We start from the raw sequence: 13,353 nt of genomic DNA on the forward strand, positions 1-13,353 counted from the left end.
CGGCCGATATGACACCGGCCGTACTTGCGTGGCTCGGCCTGCGCTGGATCTCGCGCGGCGTTGACAGCTGGGTAAGCTTGATTATGCAGTGCATTGAGCGTGCATTTCGCTGTACTGCTAATCTGGATATTCGACGATTCAACGGGAACGCTTGACCATTGACGACAAGCACTAGCTCTGAGTCTATTGTGCGGGCATGGGTCCAAGCCAGCGCACAGCTCGGCACAAGCGGCGGTGCGGAATCTCGAGACCGAGAACGCGGACCGTCGCCCCAGCGTTGCGCGAGTCACACATACCCATGCACACGCCCAAGACGCAACGAGCAACGAGCAACGAGTGCAGTGCAGTGCAGACGTGGTTCGCCCTGGAAACAAGGAGGGGCGTCGCCCACCGACGATCACAAGCCTCCCCCAGACCACGGCACAGGTACGGTGTGATCGTGTGCACGCGCCTCTATGCGCCTGGCTGTCGATCCGTGGGCTGTGGGCTGCCGCTGTGGGCGGCCCACTCTCCTCTGGACTCCTGCGCACTGGAAAAGCAGTGGGCTATCGACGAATAGTGGACTGGACCTCTGAGCAGATTGTGCGGTACGCCAGATTACGCAGCGGGGGGGAAAAGGTCGAATCGGAATGTATTACGTCACACCTGTCATCCAGGCCAGCCAGGCAGAGTGAGCCATTTACGCTGCGTCCAGGGCCAGGGACAGGCGAGGGACAGCGAGGGACGGCAGCTGATGTCCCGCATGGCCACGGTCTGGGGCTAGCTGGGCAGAATGGACTGGGTGCGGGTCTGCGGGGCAATCGATTGCCAGCAAGCGGCGAGATGGGCGACGAGTCATATCCCAGTAACCACCGCTGAATACCCTCACTCTCCTTATGCTTGCGGCGCCACCAAATTCCGAGGTTGCCGAAGAGGTATATAACTGGCTACTTCTTGCTGTCTCCACTCCTCAACAAACACTACACCAACTACTCGTAACCAAACTTATCAACAATGTTCGCTACTGTAAGTCTCTCCCTTGAGCTACGAGGACCCCGTCCCAGAGCTGACCACCAGACCAACTCTCCCATCCTCTCTTGCCAGGGCGGCTGCACCGGCTGCTCGACTGGCTCGTGCCAGTGCGGTGACAAGTGAGTAGTACTCCTCGCCTCCTCCCTTGTACTCCCTTTCTCTCGTTTCGACTCTCTCCCCTCCGCCGCTAGGCCGTGCGCGAATTCCAGTTGACAACCAGGTGCACCTGTGCCGGCTGCACTTGCGGCGACAAGAAGTAAACCTCTACTTCATCCCGCCCCACCCCGCCTAGTCTGTCTGCCAGAACAACACTCTAGCGGCGACTAGCAAACGCCAATGAAAACACAGAAAACCCAACCAACGAAAGAAGACATGTCCATATGTTGTAGCAACGAGTATGAAGAACGTCTTGTCCCTCCTACGACCTTCGCCCGCTGTTGCGTGAGGGTCGCCACTGACCCATCACTGACTCTAGCTCGCCGTCTAGTTCTATATCGGGACACCGTCTTCGGAGTGGGTCAGCTCACACGACTAGCGCCGTAGCGCCGTCGACATTCGTGATACCGGTGCCAACTACCGGAATAGTGGTACGAGAACCCCCGTCCCGCCCGCGCCGCCCGGGAATACAGAGACCACTGGCTCCGTATCTTCGGCCCACACCCCATACCCCATGGCTCAGTGTGCACCCCGCGCACCCACAGGCCCACAGGCCCACAGGCCCACAGGACAAGCTGGGCGCGATCGGGCGTCGGGCAGAACAGAAGGCGAGCAGTGCTACATGCTTATCACCCAGTGCCCGCAGCTTCTTGCGCCCTCGCCACGATCCAATGGGCAACGTCGGTCCACTGGTGCAGCCGGTGCAGCCGGCGCAGGTTGGTCAGCAAGTCCAGGTGACTTGGGCCCGTTGCCCGATCAGGCTGAGGCGGCTGAGGTGGCTCAGGCGGCTGAGGCGTCTTGCGCCCTCGTCATCTACATTTCCAAGAGAATTTCCAAGCACAACAGCGGACACAACGGAATGGGGCACCGGGGGCGCACTCATCCCTCACGACGATCATCACGGCTTACACTGATACACTGGCCTGCAGCCTGCGCTCGGATCAGGGGGGGGGTACGAGGGTACGAGGGTACGAGGGTACGAGGGTACGAGGGTACGAGGGTACGAGGGCATGAACGCTCAGGCCATGGCACAATACCAGATACCAGATACCAGGATAGGCATCGACACAAGCCGGCAAAGACCGCGCCGCACCCGACTAAAGATAGCTCAGACAGTCCGACAGTCCGACAGTTGGCAAAACAGCTTTGCCTGATGGCGAGAGGAGAGGCGATAGCGGATCTCGGAGATCCGGAGAGAGCTCATGACTATGCCGAGATGCAGGAGCTCGACATTCACAAGACTCGAGCCCATCACTGCCTCCGCAGGTGGCATGGACGGCCGCTCGCGCGCTCGGGTTTCGCTCACTCTCATGCCCCCCGCCTCGATCAGTACCGCGGCTCGCCGGCTCTCTGCTGGTAGAATAACAGGACGACAGAGAAGGAGCCGTTGAAGAGGCGTTATCTCAGTCTCTGCATTTCTGGGCGGGTAGCTCGAGCAGGGAGAGCAGGGAGTCACCCGCGGTCCCTTCTGGACAGCCTGGACAGAGACATGTCAGCTGACCCCTACAAGCTCTGATGCTTTGCGCCTGGCATACTGCACAGACGCGGAATGGATGTAAAGGTCGCGCGGACGCTCATACTTGCCCCAAGTCGAGGCCCCAGAGCTGCCCAAAGTAGCCCACTCTCTCCACCCTCTCCACCGTTCTGCAAGAGTCGGAATGGCCATACGTCGTCCGTGGGTTTATCGCCACACCCCGACCCCCGCGCTTCAGCTTCTCCCCAGATCGACGACGCCATTTCCAACCGAGCGAGAAGCGAGAAGAACACACACACACACAGCAAGTGTGCGGACCCCAGCGTCTCCAATTTCACGGCCCCGCTGGCTATCTGTGTTTCTTGCGGGCAATTGGGCAAGCTGCAGTCCGTTACTCAGCTTTATTGCTCATGCAACTGGTCACAAGAGGCAGGTAAGCAGAGTCCACCTGGTATATTGCTACGGTGGCATACCAGTTACACACCCCTCACTTGTCCTCAGCAGGAGCGCACAGATCAAGCTGCGGTCACCTGTCCACGTATCATCCCCCGTCTCAGGCCGCTCCAGACTCCAGAACTCAGCGCACGTACCGAGCTTCTTAGCTGTGCAGCCGTGGACGTGCATGACTTCCTCAAAGGCCTTCGAACTTCTCAAGAAGACAAACCCGCAAAGTCGCAGGGGTCCCGATCTCAGTTCCGTTTCAACCACGTAACGGATCGCCCTTGCTCCGCCGGGGCACCAGGGACTTGTAGCAGATGCAGAAATGGCATGACGGGCCGGCCCTAACCTTTTGCCAAGGACAGGGCACGGTCGAAACTAGAGACTTATACAACTCGTAGGGAAATACTAAAGAGGGCTGGTGTTTGTGTATATTGTACTTTGTGTGAATGTTTGGGAGTCTTGAGGGTCGTTGCGGAGGGTCCGCGAGTCGTTAGAATGTGAAGTGGAAGTGGAGTGTGAAGTGAAGGGTGAAGTTCTGAGTACAACGCGAGAGTGAGAATGGTACAGAATACAGTTTGCAGTTGAAGAGAGAGCCTAGGCGACCTTGGTAGCGAACCAGACCTTGTCGACTGATGAGGGCGAGTTCGACGCCTGCCGAGTCGTCATCATCGGCTTGGGCGGGATGGCGGGCGGCACGCGCGGCTTGACGGTCTTACGCCTGTGCTCGTGCGTGTGCGAGTGGGCCGGGCCCGCGAATGCGCGCTTGTTGCTCCTCGCGTCCGTCGCGAGGTCGCGCATGTCGCGCGGTGAGATCTCGTGGAAGTCGACCCGCTTCCGCGTCACGTTGTTCCCGAGGAAGAAGTTGTAGATGTCCGCCGTGTCCGCCGGCAGAGAGGTCGGGCGACCTGCGAGTCCTGCGACGGGGCGAGAGGACACGGGGAACGCCGAGATTGGGCGCGGACCTAAGGATGAGAAGGTCGAGGGAGGGGGAATGTAGGACGGCGGCCCGGCGCTAACGGACACAATACGGCGCTGCGGGCGCGGAGGCACGGGAGGGCTGTTCTGCGACGACGATGAGCCAGATGGCGTGCGCGAGTTGGAGCGTGGGGAGAGGCGCGCGGGAGGAGAACGGCGTCGCTGAGAAGCTTCGGGCAAGGGCAAGTCGCGCGCCGAGGCAGGCGACGAGCACCCACTGCTAGGCGGGCGGGGGTCGAACGGGCTCTGGGGTGGGTGCCACTCGCTCTCATCCGTGTTAAGCTTGAGAACAGGCTTGCGCTTGCGCCCGCCGACGAGCGTGCCATAGCTCTTCCCGTTGACGACAGGAGGTTGGGCGGGTGTCACCTTGTCGGGTGTTTGGCGCGGTGTTTGACGGGGAGTCGGCAGGGGTGCGTGCTGGTGAGCGGACTGCTCGGCGAGAGAGGTTCCCCACTGTGTCTTGACGTGGCCGACTGAGTCAGTCGCAAATAACAGCGGCAGCGAGGAAGGCTGCGGCGCCGAGATCATGTCCTTGCGCTTCCGGTAGCGCGGCGTGTCCTGCTCCTGGCGGGGCTTCTTCTTGCGCTGCGACAGCGAGAACCATGGCGGGTACGTCGAGAACGGGGGCATGATGTTAAGGGGGTTGTTTGGTTCAAGGAGTCGATGAGAAGTCAGACGCGCGAGGGCGTGGGCATCGAGCAGGATGTGCGAGTGTGAAGAGTTGGGAGTGTGATCGTGTGATGTTCAGTGTCAGAGTCGGTGGCAAGATGAGTGATGTAGGTGCGGGGGTATCGGTGACAGGAGGTGGTCGAGCAAGTGAAGGACAGCTTGGCTCGGAGGATGGGGACGGAGCAGAGACAGGGAGAGAGTGTGTGATCGAGAAAGGCTGGGAGTATGGAGCATGCAGAGTCATGTGTCACGAAACGCGCGGCTGGGGGGAGCGAGGGCAGCCTCTGGACCGTCGAGCGTGCATGGCGTCGGGTGGTCTGGACATAGCGCGATGGTGACTAGGAGTCGACGTGCATCAGTGTCCATCAGGCCTGGCGTCTCAGGCGTCTGGCACGTCTGGCACGTCTGGGCGCAGTGGATCCGCGTTGGGGTGAATGGTCCCGCCCCGTCCAGCCGCTAAGCCACCGCCCGTCCATCGTAACGCACCTCGCATGCCTCCGTCGAGTTCCACTCTCCATCAGGTGCAACGCTCCCTTCAACCACACTTTCACTGTTGCAAGACAATGAATGGGAACACAAAACAGATAAGGTGGACAAAATCAAACGCGTCGACGTATTCTACAACCAGTTGTCCTGAATGCTCAAAATTCCCCGAGGTGCCCCGGATCACCGATATTCCTTGGCGACGACTCCGATTCTCTATAATTCTACAATCTATCGTTGACTTCTAATCTCTATCGCTTACCTCCTTCTAACGACGGCACCGCTGCCTCTTGACCGGATGCCCGCTCACCGCGCCGCAGCATCGCTTCGTGCTGCCCTCGGGGCTCACAACACGACACTTGCATGCACCTTGACTTTCGGCTTCGGTCGGAAGAACATTCGATGGGCCATAGACGCGGCTGATCGTGTGCTGCACGATCTTGCCGAGCGTCCCAACGGCCCTCTCCTCGACCACCTCGACAGCCCACAAAAGAAGGTTGAGGCCTGCGGCTGCACTGGAGAGGATGTGGTGATCGAGGCTGTGCTGAAGCCAGACCAGTGGCGCGGGTGCGGAGTAGGGGCCGGAGCACCCGGTGCCTGGCGCCGAGCGGCAGTGGTTTGGCCATCTGCACTGCCTGCGGGGAAGAGGACAGGTCTGCCTGTGACTGTTTCTAGCAGCGCGCAGACGCAACTTGTGCGCCGCCTCGATTGGCCATCTGCGCGAGACCTCGGCACGAGGCTGACCGCACGGCACTACCGGCGGCGACGGGCGGTGGATCTCGGATGAGGGCCTGTCGGGCGGATAGGGTGTTATAAAGGGGGCCCCGACTGACCACAGGTCGTACCCGTTCGGAGTCATAGGGCTGTCGAGGCCACCGTATTGTGGGCGGTAGTAGTGGTCGTCCTCGTCGTCCGTTTCGGACTCTTGGGTCGCTGTCGAGCGAGTGCAGCTTTCTTGTCCCAGGAAGCGCTCGAGAAGAATGGCCGTTGGCGAAGAGCGGTGCACTCCCCCAAGAGGGGTGGCCGCGGGCACGCGTGCGTGAGCTCTAAGCTGAGAAGCTGCGGCGGAGGAGCTGCGCTGAGCCGCGCGAAACATGGTGGATGTGTTGAGGTATATGGAACGAGCGCCTATGAACGGAGGGAGTGGATGTTAACAAGAAGCGTCTGGAGTGAAGATTTTCAGCAGCAAGAAGCTCCATCGACATGGTGAGAACAACAAAACAGCGCGCCTGGATAATTGAGGGTAACGAGGGCTGGACGCGGCTGCGCGGACCAGACCACCTGGTCTCGCCCACTAGCGCCAGATCATGATGTCCCCTTGATAGCTCCTACAGCTCGTTATAAGCTCGCTGCGTGCTGCATGTCACTCATACGTAGATCTTGTGTTGCGCAGATGCTCAAAACCTGCAGGAAGCGGCTTCCTGATTGTCTTGTGGAAGCCACGACAGTGGTCAAAGGTCAATGGATTGACAAACCGGCAAGCAAGACACCTTGTCGACAGATGACAAGCTTCGACACCAGTAGGGGGGTGACTGAAACATGACCCAGTCTGTTTGATAGCACACAACGTGCCCGAGCACACCAAATAGCAATCTTCCGGTCCACTGGGTCCGTTGGCGTCGCAATGTTCCTCCCGCTCACGGACGACGTCGGTAACCTTGTCTGTACCGTTGAAGCAAGGTACCGTTGATCCAACGGATCTGTGTGATCGCCCTTCCTACCCAATACCACGAGTACCATGTCCCAAGCGCAACTGCAGTGAGAAATGGCATCGAGACCGCACAGCAAGCTCCAATGGCCCTTGTCCAGGCAGCCATGGTCACTGTGAGTTGCCACTGCCAGGGTCGCTGTTCGCACCCAACTTTTGAGCTGGTGGTGATCCGAGTTGACGTCAGCTTTTGCCACCCAATGAATGTAAATTCCTCGATTGCCTGAAACGGAAATAAGCAGGAATTGCGGGCAACCCCTGGATCGAGATCGCCCTGTGCGGCACACAGACAAGCGCGTCGTGTGCATGTCACAGCAGCCCAGAAACGAAGAGATGCATGCACGAAACGATGACGCAGATGTCCGTTACCAAGAGTTCCGTCAGTCGAGACAGCGTTCCAGCGTCTCGGATGTGTTGTAACCTGTAACCTGGTGCACCCGGTAACTTGGTCGTCTGGCCGCAAGGGTGCCAGAACCCTTGGCAGGGAAGCCACGTGCCAGGACCCGCGCTTCGTGTGACAAGAGACCCTGAGTTCCTCATACAAGTCAGTTACGGCCAGCCAGGAGCCAGGAGTGGCCACTGCCTGTCAAGGTACGACGGAGCGGCCACCGTACAGCGTCGAAACCCCCCCACCGCGCGAATCTCCTACTCTGGTACTCGTCCTTTTGTCGCCACGAACTTCTGACCCCGCCGCCGCGCCGAACTCGCATCGGAATCCCCCTTCTCACTGACCCACCTCCCATTGTCGCCATTGTCCTTTGCCCATCCACTCCGATCCCCTCCCACCGCGACACATCCATCCACCACGTACCTTGTCTCCACCATCTTTTACCACGACTACCCCTTGACTGCACAGCGCATCCAGTCGCTATGCCCGCTGCAGTCAAGAGACCCCGCCCACTCACTAGCGACTCGGAGGCATCGGGCCACGAACAACGCCTAGCTCCACCCATCGATTTGAAGCCCTCTCTCCGTCCCAGCCTTAGGGAGTACCGCGACCATGTATCCGAGACCGACGCGACCGAGACTGAGACCGAGGACGCAGAGGTCGAACTCGGCGGCATGCTCACATCCATCGAGCAGCTCACCGACGACGCCGACGTCGACGCCTCCCTCGCTTCCCTTCCTCAGAGCCCACTAGCGGCGTACGGGAAGGGGAAGGGAAAGGGCGTCGACCCAGCCGAGCGCTGCCTAGCTCGCCCGAACAAACGGAGCGGCAGCCTGTATCCGGCCAAGCGAGCTCCCACTACTCGCCGACGCGTCTCTCCCGGTTGCACTGTTCGTAGCTCTTCACGGCCTGAGCGGAGGAGGTCGCTGACTCGGTCGCAGCTGCAGCCTCTGAGACCCACCCGTCGCATCGTGTCTCCCACCGAATCTATCTACAACATCACCAAGTGCATCGACAGCCTAGTGAGTTCATGTGACCTCGACATGGCGTCGCTGACAATAGGCCACGAGCCCTAGCTCGCTGGAGGATGAAAAGCGCGTATATTCCTCTTTGTTACTGAGTCCCAGCGACGCCAACAGCCGTAGTACATCCTCCACCGAGTCGTTATCGCCTGTACCTGGGTCGCCGTCGCCTGCACCAGACTCCGAGCCCAGCGAAGATGAGGCCGAGCGTGACTGGCTCGAGTCACCGCTCGCCTACAAGCTCCGTCAGTCCGTGCACCGTCGTCGTGGGAAGCTGGCCAAGCGCCGTGCAGCTGCCGCGATCACCGACGACCGTCTGGCGAAGAAGGGCAAGAAGTGGCATGAGCTTGAGACCCCGAAGCAGCGGGCAGCGCCGCTCACTGTAGAATCGCTCGAAAGTCTAGCGCGGCAGATGGGCTATAAAGTAGTCCCGGCCAGTCCAAAGGCGACTAGTGACATCCCAGAGGAGCCTGAATACGTCTTCAAGATCCCAGGCCCTGTGAAAGAGGTCGACACCGGCACCACCCTCGGCAGTTCAAGCAATCGTCCTCTATCTAGTCCGAAACAGGTAGACACACTACTCGCTAGCGCCGTTGCCAGCTCTTCGAAAACGCCCTCGCCCAAGAACAAGCGTGCGAGGCGCACCACCAACGAATCGACCTCCGAGTCCGAGAAGCCTGTCTCTAAGCAAGCCAAGCCCGCCCCAACTAAGGCCTTTGCGCTTCGCCCGCCCAAGCCTTCCAAGCGTCGTGAGAACAAGCGCTCCACCGTCCGAGTTGTGCGGGACCGCTACGCCGGCACCGTCCCGAAGAGCAAGCACACTGTGGCTTCGAAGGCGCCAGTCCATCAAGTCGGTGCTAGTGAAGCTCCTGTTCAAGCCACGAAGGCGCCACCTGTCTCACCTGGCCGTGCACGTTTCCTCCGCCGTAGGATTAGGAGGTCCCACCGGCCCGTGGCGCTGCACCGTCCCTCGGAGCGCAAGACGCTGAGCGGCTTCCACAAGGTCGCTGCCTCTCCTGATGTCGCTCCGATGGCAGGGCATGAGTTCGTGCATGTTCTGCAAGTGACTGTTGTGAACCGCCGAGTGCGCAACGGTATGCTCGCGCGACACCGCACGCGAACGGAGCAGGAGCACACCAAGCGCGTTGCTCCTCCGAGCCGCCGTCTGTCAGGCTCTCCCTCAGACGAGGACGATGAGGTGGACATGCTTCTAGAGTCCGACGTCGAGATGCTCGACAACGAGGAGATCGAGGTTGCTCTGGCGCAGGCGCCGAGCAAGCTCAACGCTTCTCGCAAGCGCCCTCCTCGAGGCGGCGATCTCGCCGCTGAACGTCGCGGCCGACGCGCAACCCTCCGCCAAGACGAAGTCGCCGTGCAGGCTGAGCGTCTGAAGGCGTTCTTCGCCGACCGCGCGGCTGAGCGCGAAGCCGCCCGTGAGCGACGAGACGCAACGAAGCGTTCCGCGATCGAGTGGCTCATCGCCGAACGTGAGCGGGAGCGGGAGGCCGCCGAAGCTGCCGAGGCGGCCCGCGTCGAGGCCGAAACGGCAGCTGAGGCCGAGGCGGAACGTCAAGCCGCTGCAGAGATGCAGGCTGAGGCTGAGCGTCGCGCACAAGAGGAGCGCGAGGCTGCCGCAGCCGAGGCATACGAGCAGGAACGCCTGCAGCTGCAGGCTCGCATTCGCGCGCGCACCGCCCGCCTGAACCTAGCCCTGCACCGTGAGCGCGTGCCGACTGCTGGCTTCGTGGCGCCGGGCCGCATGCGTGCCGCCACCACCCCGATCAGGACCTTCCACGAGGACGTCGCCGAGTCCTCAGCCGCCGCCGAAGCCCGCGTCGAGCATGAGATTGACACCCTGGCCGAAGTCACTGAAGCAAGTGACACTGAAGGCTCGGAGGACGAGAACGACACCCCGTCCACCCCTCGCGCTCCGCGCACGCCCTCGCCCGGTCCCCGACAGGAGATCCCCATGGACTCGCCGCCGACGTACGAGTTCCCCTTCTTCCCCATTGTCCGCCCTGCGTCACGCGCGGCCCGTCCGCGAGTTCTCTCTCGCCAGCGCCGCGCTTCGGACCCGCCCTCCTACGTCGAGTTCCGCGAACGCACTGACCGCTCGCCCTCCCCGCCCCCGCCCTACAACGCGCAAAGCGACCGCACGACGCTCATCTCGCCCGTCTTCCGCTCCGACAGCGAGAGCGAGAGCGAGGACACACCCACGCCAACTCCTCGCGCGCGCGTGCTGGACAGTGTCGAGCGGCGCATGTCGCCCGTCACGCCTACGCCTGCGCCTCGCCAGGCTGGCGCCCGACTCGGCCTCGGCCGCCCCACGGGACGCCCGGTCCACACCCTTCCCCGCCGCACTCTCCCAGGCTACCTCAGCATGGGGGATAGTGACGAAAACATCGGGGCACGTGCCTCCTCCGCCTCCTCGGAGTCGGAGTACGTACCCGGCTCCGACTCTGAGACCGAGGAACAGGAGCCGGCGCCGATCGTGCGCACCATTGGCCGCTGGTTCGGTTTCTGGTAACCACGATACGACACTTCTGTACTTTGTCTTTCCTTTCAATTATGGATTCTTGTTATGGTTACATTATGATACAACACGGCACCCCTCTATACTGCTGGGGGGCTAGAAGTTCCAGCCATACCCGTTCGCCTTGCCTGAACGGTACAAGTCGCCGACGACCGTCTCGCGCCACGCTGCATTCTGCCGCCTTATTTTGCGCCGCTTGCTCTTGCTCATCTCCTCTTTCTCCTCGGGCTCGGCGACAGGAGGTAGGAAGACGTTGATGTGGCTCCACCCGTGTCCCTTTGCGAGCTTGGACTCGGGGAAATGCGCGACAAAGCTGCGCGGGAGCTCCTTTGCTTTCGTGCAGATCTTGTGCTGCTCCGATCGTGCCGGGGGGAGGGAGGGGTAGTGCTCGTGCGCCCACTCCGCCTCCGTCGCCAGCCGCGCTATCCGCTCCCTCATCTCCGTGGAGAGAGGGGTCAGGCGCGGGTTCCGCGTCACTTCGTAGTACTCCGTATCGTCCAGGTTCACGTCGACGGGCGCAGCGAACAGCGGGAATCCTGATGTCAGCTCAAACCGGACTGGGTAGCTGATGTAGATGGGCCAGAGGGAGGGGAAGGAGAGGCGTACTCACGAACAATATCATTCTTTGGCAGCGGCGGCGCCTCGGGCTTAGCAGCAGCCTCCAAGGCCGCTTTCATGGCCCTCTCGCGCTCCTTTCGCCGTTTCTTCTTTGCATTCTGTTTCTCGGCTTTCGTCATCGGCCGGCCGAGGGCTGCTTCTGCCGCGGCGTCCGCCTCGGCGTCCGTTGTCGCTGCAGTTGCGGGGTTGACTGGGCCGACTGGGGCAACGGGAGTAGAGGAGACATCGAGGGCTGGTATCGGCGTAATGTCGGCGAGGTCGACGCGCTCCTTCATCAGCGACTCGTACGCTGAGACGAGCTCTGGTGGAGGGTCGAACGGTTCCTCCTCCTCCACTTCCACTGTCACCGTCTCCGTCGCTACTAGTGTCGGGTCCGTGGAGATCGGAAGATCGTCCACCGCGCTAGCCGAGCTATCACTGCTTGTGCTAATCGTGCTCGCGCGTCGCTTCATGTTGCAGCTTTCGGCGTCGGCTGGGGTCGATCGATAGTGCGATTTCAGGCAGTGAGGCTCCGAAATCTAATCGGCCTCCACCACGGTGGCAAAGTGCCACACGCCCAAACGCCGACTTGACTCACCCCAGCAGCGCGTCACTTGATTTCAACCTTGTACGGTGGAGAAGTTGGAACAACCACATCAAGCGCGACCATGTCGTACAACAACATCGGACTCTCGACCGCGAGGGGGAGGTGAGTGCGCGCAAGCGCAGCGAGCGTCTCCATCCTAAGAATGGGAAGGGGCATCCTCGCTGGCAGCTCAACCCTCACGATGGTATAAGCTGACATTCAGTGGCACGAATGGCTTCATCCAGCGCAACTCGGCGTCGCTGGCTGTGCGCTCTGGACCCCCCGGCGGATTCGGAGGCCAGCAGAGCTACGAGGATTACCTCAACGAGATTGCCAAGCCACCCATCCACCGGAATCCTGACGCGGGCATTCTCGAGCACGAGCGCAAGCGCCAGGTCGAGATCAAGTGTCTGGAGCTCCGGGATCAGCTTGAGGATGAGGGGTGAGTACTACGAGAGCCTCTGTCCTCCGACACATCACCCATGGGAGGAGAGAGAATGAGCTTCAAGACAGACGAGCACGCAACCACCGCAGAACACCTTTGTTTCCCCGCTGCCCTACTAGACAGTGCCTTTCGACATTGCCGGTTGTCGAGAGGTGATTCGGGCTAGCGAATAGCAAAGCGTGCTCGAATCTGCCTAAAGACCGTTCTTCTCTTTTCTCTCGTGGGAAATGTGCGGGGGACGGCGTTTCGACAATCACTTCATCTGCTAACTCTTTCACAGGATGGACGACGACGAGATCGAGGATCGCGTGTCGCGGCTGCGCGACAAGCTGACGGCGGCCAACGTGACGCTGAACGCGCGGCAGGCAAAGGACTCGCACTCAATCGCGGCGGCCAAGGAGGTCGAGATGGGCCGCATGAAGAATGCGCTGCGCATCTCTGCGGACCACGTCGAGGGCAAAGCGTTCCACAGGGAGACCGAGGAGGAGCGTGCGATCCGCCTCGCGGAGCGCGAGGAGAAGGAGAGGCAGAAGATCGAGGAGGCTGTCGAGCGCGAGCGCGAGATGGAGCGCCGCAAGCGGGAGTTTGAGGAGAAGGAGAAACTGCGCCGGCGAGAGGAGTACAAGCGCAGGAGGGAGGAGGAGAAGCGTCGTCGGAGGGAAGAGCGCGCGCGCCGTCGTGAGCGCGATGACCGGAGCCGCTCTCGCTCCCCCGTCCGCGGGCCGCCATCCGCTCGCCCGTTCGCCGGCGCGACGACTCGGCCTCCCCTCCCCCGCGCAGGAGAAGCGACTCGCGCTCTCCTCCCCCGAGACGCAGGAGGGATGCGTCCACGCCCCCGCGCCGCCGCGACGACTCGGACAGCCCG

At 61.3% G+C, this 13,353-nt stretch overlaps 5 protein-coding genes across 5 annotated transcripts; 3 read left to right on the forward strand and 2 right to left on the reverse strand.

Annotated features, from left to right (window-relative positions):
• Positions 1–993: 993 nt before the first annotated feature.
• On the forward strand, positions 994–2,527 carry A1Q1_08151 (uncharacterized protein; the record flags this gene model as incomplete). Its single annotated transcript, XM_014326298.1, has 3 exons — positions 994–1,005; positions 1,487–1,497; positions 1,555–2,527. 3 exons carry the CDS (start codon positions 994–996, stop codon positions 2,525–2,527), a joined length of 996 nt encoding a protein of 331 aa, XP_014181773.1.
• A 1,149-nt stretch (positions 2,528–3,676) lies between these two features.
• On the reverse strand, positions 3,677–4,687 carry A1Q1_08152 (uncharacterized protein; the record flags this gene model as incomplete). Its single annotated transcript, XM_014326299.1, has 1 exon — positions 3,677–4,687. One exon carries the CDS (start codon positions 4,685–4,687, stop codon positions 3,677–3,679), a length of 1,011 nt encoding a protein of 336 aa, XP_014181774.1.
• A 3,100-nt stretch (positions 4,688–7,787) lies between these two features.
• Positions 7,788–10,854, forward strand: A1Q1_08153 (uncharacterized protein; the record flags this gene model as incomplete). The annotated part of the gene is made up of 3 exons (XM_014326300.1): positions 7,788–8,195; positions 8,247–8,327; positions 8,368–10,854. The coding sequence occupies 3 exons, from the start codon at positions 7,788–7,790 to the stop codon at positions 10,852–10,854; spliced, it is 2,976 nt and encodes a 991-aa protein (XP_014181775.1).
• A 102-nt stretch (positions 10,855–10,956) lies between these two features.
• A1Q1_08154 (uncharacterized protein) lies at positions 10,957–11,930 on the reverse strand (the record flags this gene model as incomplete). Its single annotated transcript, XM_014326301.1, has 2 exons — positions 10,957–11,417; positions 11,471–11,930. The coding sequence occupies 2 exons, from the start codon at positions 11,928–11,930 to the stop codon at positions 10,957–10,959; spliced, it is 921 nt and encodes a 306-aa protein (XP_014181776.1).
• Positions 11,931–12,125: 195 nt separating this feature from the next.
• A1Q1_08155 (uncharacterized protein) lies at positions 12,126–12,489 on the forward strand (the record flags this gene model as incomplete). The annotated part of the gene is made up of 2 exons (XM_014326302.1): positions 12,126–12,166; positions 12,267–12,489. 2 exons carry the CDS (start codon positions 12,126–12,128, stop codon positions 12,487–12,489), a joined length of 264 nt encoding a protein of 87 aa, XP_014181777.1.
• Between the last annotated feature and the right edge of the window lie 864 nt (positions 12,490–13,353).

Source organism: Trichosporon asahii (assembly GCF_000293215.1).
Source record: "Trichosporon asahii var. asahii CBS 2479 unplaced genomic scaffold scaffold00018, whole genome shotgun sequence".
Classification (NCBI taxonomy): Eukaryota; Fungi; Basidiomycota; class Tremellomycetes; order Trichosporonales; family Trichosporonaceae; genus Trichosporon; species Trichosporon asahii.